The sequence below is a fragment of the Sceloporus occidentalis genome, unplaced genomic scaffold, assembly GCF_023333645.1.
Source record: "Sceloporus occidentalis isolate IW3139 unplaced genomic scaffold, rSceOcc1.0.p SCAF_5, whole genome shotgun sequence".
NCBI classification, from domain to species: Eukaryota; Metazoa; Chordata; class Lepidosauria; order Squamata; family Phrynosomatidae; genus Sceloporus; species Sceloporus occidentalis.
In genome coordinates, this window is record NW_028316985.1 from 81,469,498 (window position 1) to 81,484,039 (window position 14,542).

The 14,542-nt window shown below is 39.8% G+C and overlaps 1 protein-coding gene across 1 annotated transcript in view; it reads left to right on the top strand.

The window, feature by feature from the left end:
* The window catches only part of LOC149312378 (laminin subunit beta-1-like), a 69,368-nt gene that overhangs the window by 4,703 nt on the left and 50,123 nt on the right, over nucleotides 1-14,542 (top strand). The window contains exons 2-4 of the mRNA XM_089524505.1: nucleotides 998-1,170; nucleotides 8,506-8,641; nucleotides 13,598-13,671. Coding sequence (XP_089380631.1) covers nucleotides 998-1,170; nucleotides 8,506-8,641; nucleotides 13,598-13,671 — 383 coding nt within the window. The remainder of the gene's footprint in view (nucleotides 1-997; nucleotides 1,171-8,505; nucleotides 8,642-13,597; nucleotides 13,672-14,542) is intronic.

Below are 14,542 nucleotides of genomic sequence, written 5' to 3' on the forward strand. Positions count from 1 at the left end.
TGGGTTGAAACATATGTGTCCACTCTCTTTTCTTCAGTTTAATTGGATATATTTAAAAGGAGAAAAAACAGGAGGATGGTGATGGCGGTGGTGATAGATATCACTTTTCAATGAGGTTTTTCCATTAACTACAACAGGAGTTCTAAGCTCAAAGGGCTAGTTAAGCAGTTAATGTATCTCTTGGTTACATTTTTTCTCCACATGTGCCTAGGCTTGTTTCCTATCTCAGATGACTTATTGTATTTATCATGGATGGAAAATTGAAGTCTGCAGTGGCCCATTTCTCAGTTTGAATGCATCCTGCTTAAATCACTTTCTAAAGTTTTCATAATAGTATGCTAAATTGGGGTCTAGCTGTGTGGTGAAATGCTCTGATTACTGTTTTGTAACCCTGGTGCTCAGTTTGTGCTAACTAGTTTTAAAAGCAAACATCACACCTAAGACAGGAATGGTTTAGTGAATTGTCTTGGGATAAAGGGGATTTTATGACCACTGTATTTTCAGTTAGCTTGATTTTAGCTTTTTACACAGCCCCAGGGGAAGGCAATGGCAAACCTCTTCTGAACAAATCTTGCCAAGAAAACTCCATGATATATGCACCTTAGGGTTGCAATAAGTCAGAAATAACTTGAAGGCACACAACAACAATAACAAGTAGTGTAAGATGGACATAGACTGGAATGCTTTGATTCCATTTTTAGACAGGAATTGCTGACTTAGGAGAAAATGTGCATGTGAACTGGGAAGTGAATACTGACAGGTATCCATTCTTTTATTTTAGGTAATGGTCACATATTACAAAATATCAAAAGTACCAGAACACATAATGTCTCACTTAAACCAGAACTATACTGATATGCTGTTCCTGCTTATTTTTTTTAAACCAAGATTTAGAATTCATTGTGTGTAAAGTATGGTGTTCACCTCCCAGTGAAACATTTACCTTTCTCAACCTGATCTTCTCTTGAACTTTAAATTCTCTCCTTCCTTTTTTTAGGCATCTGGGCTTTTGTAGCAGCTCAGGAGCCAGAATACAGCTATGGATGTGCTGAAGGGAGCTGCTACCCAGCCACCGGGGACTTACTTATAGGCCGACATGATAAGCTACATGTCACCTCCACATGTGGCCTCCAAAAGCCTGAACCATACTGCATCGTCAGCCACCTTCAGGTAAGCTCTGGCAGAAAGGGATCACAAAGAGAAGCATTCAGTTGATTATGGGAGATGGGGGACTCTTGTTTGCAACAGTCCTGCCTCCACATCCTCCTTTCTTCTCCCCCTCAGTTGACCAAGTAACCCTCACTCCCTCTCTAGATAAGTAGAAACATCTGGTGCTGTCTAGAGGTTGAGAGGAAGCAGACTCCATCCCTCGGGCTCAGAATTGTTTGTACAGTTGCATGTGTCCTGCTGTTTCCTGCCCATATTTGCTTTTGCTCCCTGAATGACCAAACTCCTTGAGGATTATTGGTAGCATGAGCCCTCTTTTCTAGCAGACTCTGCTTTGATGCCAACAAAGAAAGGTCTTATCTCAAATTCTTGGAGTGTTCTGTCTTAAATTTCAAACCATCTCAAACTATATCAAAGAAAATAGCAGAGCTTTTTGCTGTCATAAAATGTGAGGCATGTCTTTGGGAACTTCTTCCATTCCTCTTTCCTGATCCAGCTTTCCCTTCCCTTCCCTTCCCTTCCCTTCTCTTCTCTTCTCTTCTCTTCTCTTTTCTTCTTTCCTTTTTTTTTTTTTTTTTGAGCTGGAAAGTGAAGTCAAATCAAAAGGTAGGCACTGCTTTCCTGTATTTTCTTCCCCACCCCCACCCCACCCCCATATTTCTATTTCCCCCCCAACTTTTCTGCTTTTCTCTGTCTCTGTTTTCCCCCTATTTTTCTTTTTTCTTTTTTGACCGTAATAGATGTTCTTTGTATTTTACTGCATATAAAAAACTTCAATCAAATATCTCTTTTTTAAAAAAAAAGTGGGCACAACAACATGAGAAGATTACCTTGCACAACGACTCTGGATAGAACTTTGCTATCAGTCATGATGTCTAGTTCTTATAACTAGCAATTCCCTGTTTGCGTGTGGGAGAGCGAAAGAAAGAAATGCTGGAGAAAAAAAGCTTGTTTTCTTCAACAGGGGTCAAAGACTTTTGCTCTTTCCATAATTGGATATGTGTTTGATCCCCAATCCCCACTAAATTATAAACATGTTCAGAATGTCGGCTAGAGTTATTTATCCTCTTAAGCTGTAGTTGGTTATTGTCTAGGAGTTTTACAGTTAAAGCATTTACAATGCAATGTATTGAAGTGTACAGGATAAATAAGAAACATTCAGTTGACTTTTTCTTCCCAAGCAGGAGGGCTGAGGGCTGTCTAGACTACTTCCTCATCTGTGTCTCTAACAAGATATATTGTTAAGTTTTTAGCTGTTTCAGAGTCATAATATGTAGATATAAGTGATTCCATGTGACCAGCCATTCTTTTTCCAAAATACATTTTAAATGATAAAAGTGCTTTTAACCAAGAAGAAAATAAAATATTTTTAACCAAAGCGACTATATCTCAGATTTAGAAAAGAGAACTACAGCTTTGTCAAAAATGAAATGGGGTTTTTGAAATTGACATCTGGGAGAAAGCTGACAGATGTTGGGGAACATCCAATTTGAGAAGACCCATCTCTTAGTGATGATTGTGAAAATATATTACACATGTTATCCAAGTAGGAACAGGGTAAAACATGTCAATGAGCATAATGGGGAAAAATGACATTTATTTTAAAAGACCCCAGAGCTAAAGGAGTTAATTGTTCATGAGCTCCAGCTCAAGAAAGTGACCTGGAGGTCCTGGAACCTCCTGTCAAGAAGTAAGTTTTAAAAAATCAACAACTAGGAACAACATCAAAGAAATTAAATAATCTAAATTTATTCTACAGATTTACTAATATAAAGGACAGCATATTCCTCTTTACTTTTAACCTCTCAAAAGACCTGCAAGATTTGATTTGGTCTAGAGACTAAACTGAGATTTTATTTCATTTTTAAATGTGGGAACAGCCATTGTTTTCTTTGTCCATTATTGTTCCTTTGCCTAGTAGCCTCTGGGTTCATCTTTCAATTCATTTTGCATTCACAGCATCATCCAAAATCCGCAATAAAAGTGATGCATTTATTGGGCCAACCAAAATGCACATTATATATGTTGCAAGCTTCCTGCGCTCCACTGGCTTATTCATAAGGCAAAGGTCTTAAAAATGGTACAAGAGACAAAAAGAAAAAAATAGTTTAGTGATCTTACTCATGGCCCTGCATTTGGTCTAGATGTTGTAGTTGTAGTTCTCTGTTCAGATGGTATACAAGGGTATTGATGCAAGTGGGCCCCTCCTCCTTCTGGCCATGTGGGTACTGGGAGATTCAATCAAGGAAATAAACTTTAAATTCAACTTGCAAGATAAAAGGCTAATGCCTTTGAGATCCAGTTTGTCTCAAATCCTTTGTGAGGCCACAAACCCCTTTGTTAGGAAGAGAACATTGACTTTCTAAGGAAGTTGGGGTGTTATTACTTTTAGGTGTTGCTAAGATAAAACAAGCCAATGCAGTCCAAATTTACCTTTGTTCAAGCTAGAAACCTAAAATAGTAAAGTCTCAGTCCATTGGCTCTCTATTTAGGTTTCCTTGTGGCAGCTAAAATGTGGTATTTTCACATCCAGAAAATATATCCAGGGGTAACTGTGTTGGTCATATAGCAAAGTACAGCATTATCCCAAATCCATGAAACAGTGATACCTTTGTTGGGCCAACCAGTTGGACCATCTTGCATTCTATGGGTGAGGCTAAACCCAGTTGGATTTGAGTAACATCTCTGGCTCTCCACCTTAAGGAAGTAAAAGTATAGATTTATAAAGTAAAGATTTTAGAGAAGCAACAGTATGTTTTTTCTGAGCCTCCCTTTAGCTTTAAAATCTAATGTGATTAATAGTTCCAGAAAACTGAAAAGCTTGCTTGCAAATTTGCAACAATAAGATTGGTCCTAATAAAGCCACTATTGCAGTGACTTCAAACTCCTCAGTGCAGTCAACTGCTATAGCCAAATCAGAGATCCACAAATCATTTGTCAAAACAGAGGTTTACAGAATCTTCTGCAAATCAAATTAAAGGCATAGATGTAAACTGCATACAATAATGCAGTCGGAGCAATCTTTATGCCAGAGCATTAAAAACTGTTCCTTTAAAAGAAAGAAGATATGCACATCCGAGTGTCTTCAGATACATGCATGGTTTGGCCTCGTGGCCAGGCAGCAGCCAGACTCAGATAAGAGAACAATAGTCGACAAATATGTAGAGTCACTTGAAAACATGTTTACAAGAATGCCATAGGCATGCATACAAATTGCCTGTAAGCTGGCTGAGAAAGATGCTATAAATCTTTTTAAACCAGTGCTGAGCTCCCAGATAATCACATGAACAAGGTGAAATGAATGAGAAGCATCCCATGGAAGTGATCCTGGACTTAATCCTGAATGATTCAGGATGTGATGTAAACCATATCTATTGGATGATGCCAGTGCTTATATATGTAAGTGAAAGGTTATCCAGAAAGTCTGGCGTGGTGTCATTTGATCTGAAAAGTTGGGTGTTTTTTTTCAGAGAGAGATTTAGTCAGCCTAATTTGTAAGGGAAAATCAGACAGTCAGTCATATCTGGAACTTCTTAGATATTTAACACGGATTCAGATAAATTATATATGTGTAAGTCTAGAAATTTTACAGTTGCCCCTCTGTGTTCACGGACTTGGAGTCTGCGTCCCTTGCCCATTTGTGGGCAGCAAACGGAGGGGGACAAAATGGAGGCCGCACTGCCATTCAAGCCAATAGGGCTTGAATATTGGTGGTTTTTTTTTTTCATTTTCATGGGGGGGGGGGGTCTGGAATGGATCTCCTGCAAAAACAGAGGGGTGACTTTAGTCAAAAAATTGATCTAAAAAACCTGAATCAACTTATCCATGGGTCAATGTAAGTTCTGCACTTTAACTCTTATTAAAAAAGGAGCCATCCCCTGATGAAAGGCAAGAATGAAATGTGTTCTGGAAGCAGTGACCCACCTCTACCATCCAGCATTTAGTGTGAGCATAGTTATGCCTGCTGGAATTTTGTAAGTTCTTTGGCATTATTTTCCTTTGCTTCATACTTTAGATCCTTTGCCTCTAAGTTCTACCCTTGACTTATCCATGGGTCATACCAAAATCCATAATTTTGACCCCGCACCCAAGCCTGCTCTCGACTTATATCTGAGGCCAATTTATAGTTGAATATATATAGTACATGCTTTCAGTGTTTAAAAAACCTCCAGTTTAGGACCAGAGTTAAGACTATCTCATGTTGGGTATGTGGAGAATAAGTTGTAAGCAAATACATAGTTTGTATGCACAATTGCACAATTTAGAGCTGAAACAGACAGCCCTAAAGGGGCGGCTTAATACTGCCCAATTGAACACCAGGTTGGGGCCACAACAACTGCACCCCACACCCCCAACCCGGATGTTGGCCAGCTCCTTTTGAGCCAGCAAAATGCTGGCTTTTCTGCCATTGCCATGGCGTTGCGGTGTGCAGTATCTAAATGCTGCGCTGCTGGAGCACCTCAAAGATGCCCCCTATGTGGGTGGCTTCCTGCCAGCTTGGGGTGTGTGTCGTCTAAACATCATGCCTCCAAGCCACCCAGAAGCTGCCACAAAGGGGCCGTCTGTTTCGCCCCATAGTTACTAATCATGAGACACTTGTTAAAGCATCATTTTTCAGTTTCATGGCTTTGTAGAGCTTCAGGCAACATGAGACAACTCTGGTCCCAAAGCATTAGGGTTTTCTTTATTGAATTCCCCTGGCTTTTGAAAGGGAAATATATCATTACAGATTTGGTTATCTCATTAAAGCAGAAAGAAGCATTTTCTTACAAGGCAACCTATGTGATACATAAGAATAACTAACACTAATGATTACTGATTGTGTGACCAACCAGATATGAATTTTGATCTCCGTGATGCAGGGGTGTCACTAGAGAGGTGTGTGAAGTGTGAACTGCACTGGTTGACACCTTAAGGAGGGTGACACCACTGATCCCCAGATGTCTGCCTTTTGGCAGAAATGAGCTGTGGCATTCACTTGCATTCCTTTAAAACCCTGGAACTCAGCGGAAGTGAAGCCACGAGTGGCACAAGACTCAGTGAATGGAGAATGGAGGGTTTTTTCCCCCCAATTTCTCTTTGAAATTTTTCTTTAAAAACATCATATCTTGTCAGATTTTTACTTGAACCCCATGAAACTATGTGAGCTCTGTGCAGTCACCTCCCTTGACAGTTTTAAGAGAGATCTAAAGACTTTTTTTATTCCGCCAGGCATTTCCCCCATGAGCCTGCTGACCATACTTTCCCCCCTCGCTATGCAATTGGTGTATGTCATCTATTCTGCCACTTGTATGGGGATGTTTTTATATGGATTTTATCTGTTTTTAGTATATGATGTTGTATGGGGGGTTGTATTTTGTGATTTACAATATTTTTACTGTTGTATTGTTATTATTGCTGTTCACTGCTATGATCCTTGGAATAGCGGTATATAAATAAACTATATTATTATTATTATTATTATTATTAAATACATTTAGGCTGTGCATATGATATTGTAATTTAAAGGTAGAGTTTTAATTTTGCTAGTAACATTGGTACAAAATACATTACTAAGTGTGGGAGGAGGTCAATGGCGTGTGTGACATGATGAGTTACTGCACCAGGTGGCATCAGCCCTACTGATGTCACTGCCCTGATCCAAGTCCAGTACTCTCACAGTTACACAATGGTGATTGCCTCAGATTAGATTGTGCTATAACAGTACCAAATAAGAAATGTAGTGGCGGGGGGGGGGGGGGATAGTGTGTGTAATGTGCAAATTAGGTAACAAGATTTGAAGAATTGGAATCTGACAAACTTAATCCTGCAGTAGTTCTTCAAGGCTAAACAAGAATTGTGCCCAAGCATCATGCAAAGGATTATAATTCCACAATTCCACATTTTGTGGCAGAGCAAGGAGCCTGACTAGTGGTCCTGGAGACAGTATAAACACGGAGAGGGCATCTTGAATTCTTTTGGCTGTGACCCATTCCATCTTAGCTACTATTCTGGGAAATAGTGGCAGGGAAAGGACTCTTGTCTGCCAAACTGTATAATATGAATCTTATTGCACAAACAGTGCGGTATGTACACTCGTCCCTCCACATTTACAGCTTTGTCTTTTGCAGATTTGATTATTCACAGATTTTATTAATATATTCTAGGTCCTTCAGCGCAACTCTATGGCCAACTTAACCAAAAGTCACACTGAAGGACCTAGAGATTCCTAGGGAGAACACTCCACTGGGCATTTGTAGCTCCTCCAGTGCAACGTATAGCAGATGTTGACTACAGAGTTGCACTAGAGGACCTAGAGATTCCTAGAGAGGTATTTCTCTCAGGTAAGAAACCATAGTGTTTTTGTTATTTGCGGGTTATACACATTCACGGGTGTCCTGTGCCCCTAACCCTAGCGAATGTGGAGGGACAAGTGTACTAGTGAATAACCCGACAGAGTTCTGCATTTGTCCCTTCCCCTAGAAATATAGCTAATGGGGGGATTTATACAATATATCTGTGGAATAATTGAACTTTTATTTATTTTTAAAAGAGACATTACATGTTCACAAGATTTTTTTTTCTCCTTCAGGATGTGATCTTGCTTTTCACTTTGCCAGTGTATCAATTAGTTCGCTCAACCAAGTGAAATATATAAAATTTATATTTGAATAAATTAATGTATTAAATTGATCCATTCATATTTTGTAAGGAGAGGTATCAGTATTCAGGACCTTCTCTCAATAGCTCCACACTGATAGCAATACAACCTGAGACTGTTTCTTGGGAAGTAAGTAAACATGAAACCAGCTTGGGGAAGTGATTTGAGCAGTGGAATACGATTCTGGAGAGAAGAGTTTGATTCCCTGCTCAGCCATCGAAACCCACACATTCTCAGCCCCAAAAAACCCATGATAGGTTGACCTTAGGGTTACCATAAATCAGAAATGGCTTAAATAATAATAATTAATAATTTGTTTTATTTATATACCGCTATTCCAAAGATCATAGCGGTGAACAGCAAGTAAGCTAATTAGCAAGTAAGCTAATTTGCCCCCAACAGTCTGGGTACTCATTTTAGCGACCTCGGAAGGATGCAAGCCTGAGTCAAGCTTGGGCCCTTTTGCTGGTCTTGAACTCGCAACCTTGTGGTTTCGAGTGAATGGCTGCAGTACAGGCATTTAACCACTGCGCCACAAGACACACAACAACAGCAGCAACAACAAGTAAACATGATGCACATTTTCTATTTGAAGTCCAATATGCCTGGTATTTGTCAAAACTATAAGGTTGTCAAGCGTGGTGATCACACTCAGAAATAGTGGCCTCTGCAAGACTAATTTCTTTGTTTCATTTTAGGAGGACAAAAAATGTTTCACATGTGATTCAAGAGACCCATTCCATGAGACTCTCAACCCTGATAGCCATCGCATTGAAAATGTGGTCACAACATTTGCTCCAAACCGCCTCAAGTTGTGGTGGCAGTCAGAAACTGGTAGGCTATTTATTTATATGGGAAGGAATCTTCTAAAACAAAACTTGTGTCCCTCAACTGATCGTATATGTCTCTCGGTGCTCAAAATTATCTATACAGCTGCTTGCCTTGTAATTATTACTGCGTCTGCTTCATAGAATTGCAATCCTTTCACCAAAGTATTTTCCTTTTGTAAAAGTAGATCCTTTAATTTAAGTTTAGGATTTTTTATCCCAGAAAAGGTTTTCAAAATTTCAAAATACGAAGAGTGGAAGGAAATAATGATACAGTATGTAGTTGTCCCCCCCCCCCCCCCGAAAGGATGAATTTCACTTATGAGTTCAGATCTCACAAGCTAGAGGGATGCAAATGAAGACATGTTTCACAATGAATAATCTCACTCTTGCAGTGTCTCAAGTCAAGATCTTCTTGGTAGTGGATTTAGGCTTAGGAACTCTTATCTCCCATGAAGCTGCTTTCTTTCCAGTTTTCAGAAAGATTGTCAAAACAGTTTGGTACAAATATACTTTGTTGTTGCCTGATGTTCAAAGACAAGGTAATGATGATATTTTTTAAGTAATTGTTTCTTCAAGCCTTATTAAATTATTAGGTGTTTAGTGTTGTTTTTTAGTTTACAGTTGTAAACCGCTTAGACACTGCTTAGGTGGTATGAAGCAGTATATAAATGAAGCTTGTTTGTTTTGTTTTGTTTGTTTTGTTGTTTTGCATTTGGAGCTACTTTGGGTGCCCTGCGAACCTGAGAAGTGTTATTCTGCCTTTAAGTCATTTCCAACTTATAGCAACCCTAAGGTGAATCCATTACAGTTTTCTGCCAAGATTTGCTATTGCCTCCCTCTGAGGCTGAATGGTAAGACAAGCATTATGTAAATCCCACTGATTCAGTGGGTGTGCTCAGTGGCATCACTAGGGTTGGTGTTACCCCAAGGCTACCTGGCACCCCCTCCACAAGCCAAGCTGCCTCTGCTATGGTCGGGGTGGGTTACTGCTGTGGCTGGTAGCCGTTTCTGGGTCTGGCACAGTTGCTGGGTGATCAGGAAAGGGGAGGTGACTTACTTTCCCACATGGCCAGAACACCTGGAAGGCAGCCCCTTCCCACCAGTGACTGCTGTTGGCAGTGGGCTTCTGGCCGTTACCCAGCAGTCGTTTCCGGGTCTGGCAGGGCCACTGGGTGAGTGGGAAAGGGAGGCAGCTCACCTTCATGCACGGCCAACAGACCCACCAGTGGAGAAAATACTATAACTAGAGTCTGTTCTGTGCACAGCTGTTTGGAATTATTTTCTGTTAATGTACATCTACGTAAGTGTTCTTGGGATCCATCCTTAGTCCACCTTTCACCCCAAATGAATTAAGCTGAGCTCTCAGTCTTCAGGGTTTTCCATTCAGTATTGTAAATATCTGTCAAGTAGTTTTATTGCACTAAACTTGGCATCAGAAATGCAGAAAAGTTTCGGCACACAAGCTTCCTTCAGAAATAAACAACACATGATTCTTTCTGTGTAGCTTGTGTTTTCTGCATTAGACTAGGCTCCAATAAGGACATGTATTACAATTCATATTTAATTCTGAATTATTGCTGTTTAACATTTCAAGAGCATATTTTTATCCTTTTTTCTGCTGCTTCCACTTAAAGGATTCCCTGGCATGATATTTCATGGCAGAGAGAGATTAGACTTCTGCCACAGGATGGGCTATGAAGAGAATAATCCGATTTTGGTTAAAAAAAATTAAATAAAAAATTAATTTTCCTGTTCAAAGAAATTTTAGGTGAAATTCAAAGACCATGATTTAGTTTTATGTTTTTTGACAGTGATACAACCTGGGGCAGATGATGGCTCTCTATCTTTCATTCTCACACCTTTCTCCGAAAGTGGGACCCAAAACAATGTGACTTTCATCTTCTTTGGCTTTTAGCCCAAACTTAGAAAGAATTGTCCAAGAGGCCTATCACCAAAATAAGTTAATTGCCTTCAATTGCACCCTTAAAGTTCAGGCTTAAAAGAGAACCAGATTCATATAGCAGCCTCCACTGGGTATATCAGAGGGGAAGAGGAGGAATCACAGGTGGGAAAGTTAGAGCCGGAAAGATGCACCAAAGTGGACCCTGCTTACTCTGACAAGTGAATGAGCGAACTTGAAACAGATTAAGAGAGAATCACAGAATCACAGACTTGGAAGGAGGAACGACAAGTTAGTATTCAAGGAAGCAGCAACATCGTTAAAAACATCTGGCAAACATGTATAGGTTAGCAGTTACATCTTGTGAATATACATGTGAGATCTCATGAGTAGTTGGTTTGTTTTTGAATGTTTGCATTTTTGGTGGCTTTAACCAGAAAGTTAGCAATTTTGATTCTGAATTTTAAAAAGTAGAATCAATACCTTGGGTGTGGTTATTGATTCTCCTTGGGTTCCTAAGGCTTTGGGGATTGACACACTGAGATTCCTGCACTTCAAAATTTCAGCTGTACTTTCCACTGTTTGCAGGGTCCTTGGCTATCTAGGTATGCTTGTACTGGTGGCGGTCAAATTGCTCTGCCTCATTCACAGAATTTTAGAGAGGATCTAGATAAAAGTTGTATTTCACTTGTAAGCTTTCTGCGCTTTACCTTCTTCCACCTTCTTACTTTCCCCAAAAATTAGTTATGGAAGAAAAGACGGTATAGTTATGCAGTGCCTTTTTCTTAGCAACTCCCTGGAAGCACTCCAACAGTACATTGTATCTGTAGATAGAAGGCTACAACAGTTAAATGGAACCTCCATCTTCAAAAGTAATACATGCAAAAAGCAAACAAAAGGATTTATCCACACCCTTCTTATTAATATCTAGAGGCAGCTGGTAGAGTGAAACAGGCTTGGGTTCTCCACCCCTTCCTCTCAGATTGAGAGATTGAAGGGTCTGTGCCACTTGTCAGTTAGTTCAGGTCCCTGTCTGAGGTTACTTTTATCAACTTCTGGTTATGAAAATTCCCAGCTTATGATAGCGGTTAAACCAGAGAGGCCAGGTTAACATTAACATTCCACTTAAATATCTTAAAGTCTATCTACACCATCTATAGGTTTCTACCAGGTTAAATGTCCTTATTTAATTATATATAAACATTGTAATGGGATATGCACAGGCTGAGGAATTGCCAGCTAAAATTCATCCAGCCTATAACAAGAGCATTGTTGAATGCAGAATGGCAGACTTGATGGACCTGGATCAGATCCAATAAAGCAATTCATCAGGTAGGACCATCTATTTGAGAACAAGATGAATTCAGCCAAGAAGATGAAGTATGAACGATCAATGGTGTATGTTCCCACCAGATTCCACTGTGTCTGCCAGAACTGGTGCCCTGCCCTCATGCCTTCTGGTACTCTCTCACATACCAAAAACCTTCTCTTGAGGTCTGGGAAACCTTGAGCAGAGTTTTGATGACACACGAGGCTGCATTTGTATGGACAAGGAAAAAAAGGCCACATGATACTAGTGTTAGGTACCAAAGGACAGCATTAGGATCTTGACTCCACATTTTACTGCAAAACAGTTACTTGTATGAATAATACAGATTAGGTTCTGCCAAAGCCCTTCCCCTGATCATTCAGGAAGCTAGGTTCACTCAGATGTGGGAACATGGGAAACTTCTACTGAGTCAGTATTTTGAACTCTGACTGTTGGACGTTCTCCAGGGTTTCAGGCAGGACTCTTTGCTATCCTTACTTTGAGATCCCTAGTATTCCTTGGTGGTCTTCCATCCAAGTACTGGGCAGACCCAGCCCTAGCTGCCTTCCAAACTCAAATGCAGTGAGGTGTATGCTGGTAGCATGGTGATAGATCTTTCCAGCTTGAGCACTTTATGTCAAACCACACTTAAATGCTACATGAAAAAACGTCCATGGTTGATGGTGAACTACAGTGGAACTTCACCATCTGTGGACTTGCCACCTGCGGATCTGAGCATCCATGGACAGCAAGCTTATGTGGCCGCACACATGTCACGCCAACATTACAGACAATGGGACTTGAGGTCCTGCATTTTTCATAGCCACGGGGGAAGGTGGCCAGAACAGATCCCCTATGGATACAAAGGTTCGACTGTATATCTGATTGGCAGTAACAAGAATTCCTCCTCTTCTCATTTGCGCAACATTGGGATTCAAAGAAGCCTTACAAGAGGGATGGTATTGTGTTAAGGTTTAGTATTCTTGCCCTGTTGATAAGATCAATGTCAACTGATCACCTTCAGAGATTGCAGTGCAGTTTGATACGTCATAGTGGATACTATTACTGTTTAACAACACAATGTTTTGTATAAATGCTGAGAATATTATGGTATACCAAAAGTATTTTAGCCCATCCTATATGGGGAAGATCGGTCTGCAGTGGTGTCAGAATGGCAGTGTATGTTCCATAGATGCTATTTTAATTTTAAAGTGTAATATTGTTCACAAATAATCCAGAATTCATAGGTCTACACACACACACAAGTGTTCTAAGAGGAAGAAGCATGTGACAGTTTGCATGTACTTAGCTTTCAGCTCTGTTAATGTTTCCCACAATGACTATCTTGTAATATAAGCTCTAGAGGAAGACTTGGAAAACAGGGAGCCCTCCAGATGTTGTTGGACTTCCATGATCCTTCACCACTGGCTTTGCTGGCCAGGGCTGATAGGACATCCAGCATAACAACAGCTGGAGGGCCATATGTTCCCTTCCCTTCCTCTAGAGAGATAGCAAAAACGGGTGCTTTTTAGTTTCTATAACAACTAGTGTATAGCAACGTGTAGCTAGTTTGTGGTAATTTTAATCTATATGATACTTTTTCATTCTGCTGAAGCCAAAGAACATCAGCAGGCTTTTGGTCTGACGGGACTGATTCCGTCAAGGAAACAAAGAGAGACACACAGATGAAATTCAATGCTTAACAAATGTTCTTGTTTACAATATTATTTCCTTTCTCCCTCCCTCCACAGGAGTAGAAAATGTGACCATCCAATTGGATCTGGAAGCTGAATTCCATTTCACTCATCTCATTATGACTTTCAAGGTAAAGAATCCATAACATTCTCTCAAATCACAAATGTGCACTGTGTAATCTTCTAGTACTGGTCATGGATGGCAGTTACAGAATTAATGAGCTATTTAAGAATAAGACAAGCAATGACCTTGGTTTTGAGACAAACCCCTTTAAAAGTTGTTAAAACTGGAATGCAAAACTTCATTAAAGCTGATTGCCTTCTTCTGTACACTTAGATAAATCTGTTTTGAGTAAATCCCAAACATTTTTTAAAGAAGAAAAAAGATTAAGGTTGCAGTCCTATACGCATCTACCTGAGATTAAGGAAGTCCAGTTCAATTCTATGGGTCTTTTTTCTGAGGAGGCATGTACAGGATTGCATTAAAAATGTTTTATATTTGCATTTGTAGCAGTAATCTCTAGCTGGCCTACTATTGAAAGTACTAATCATTCAATCTCTGTTGATGCAAAACCAATAGTTACGTATGCTGTTAGTAGTTCCACCTAAATTTTCACTGTACAACTCCTTATATCCATGTCAGATTCCAGCAATACAATTACGTTAAACAGCAAAAATAATGGTTTTAGATTTCTTTTGCATTTGGCATCTGAAATCAATGGGGGTGGGGGGGAGAGAACATCTGTATACAAAGTGCCTTTGTTTCCTTCTGAACAGATGTCCTGGCAGAACAGATGTACCATATGCTTTAAAATATAATTTACTGGGGAGGTACACAATAGCTTGACTCTCCTGAGACTTTCATATCTGCTGGGATTGCATTTGTAGAAGGTTAATTCATGTGAAAATAATTTGGACACTCAATGTTTGTTCCTGGTGAGCAAATGTGCTGGAGATTTTTGTTGGGGATTATAGTTTTGATAATTATGAAGCACTGTTCCT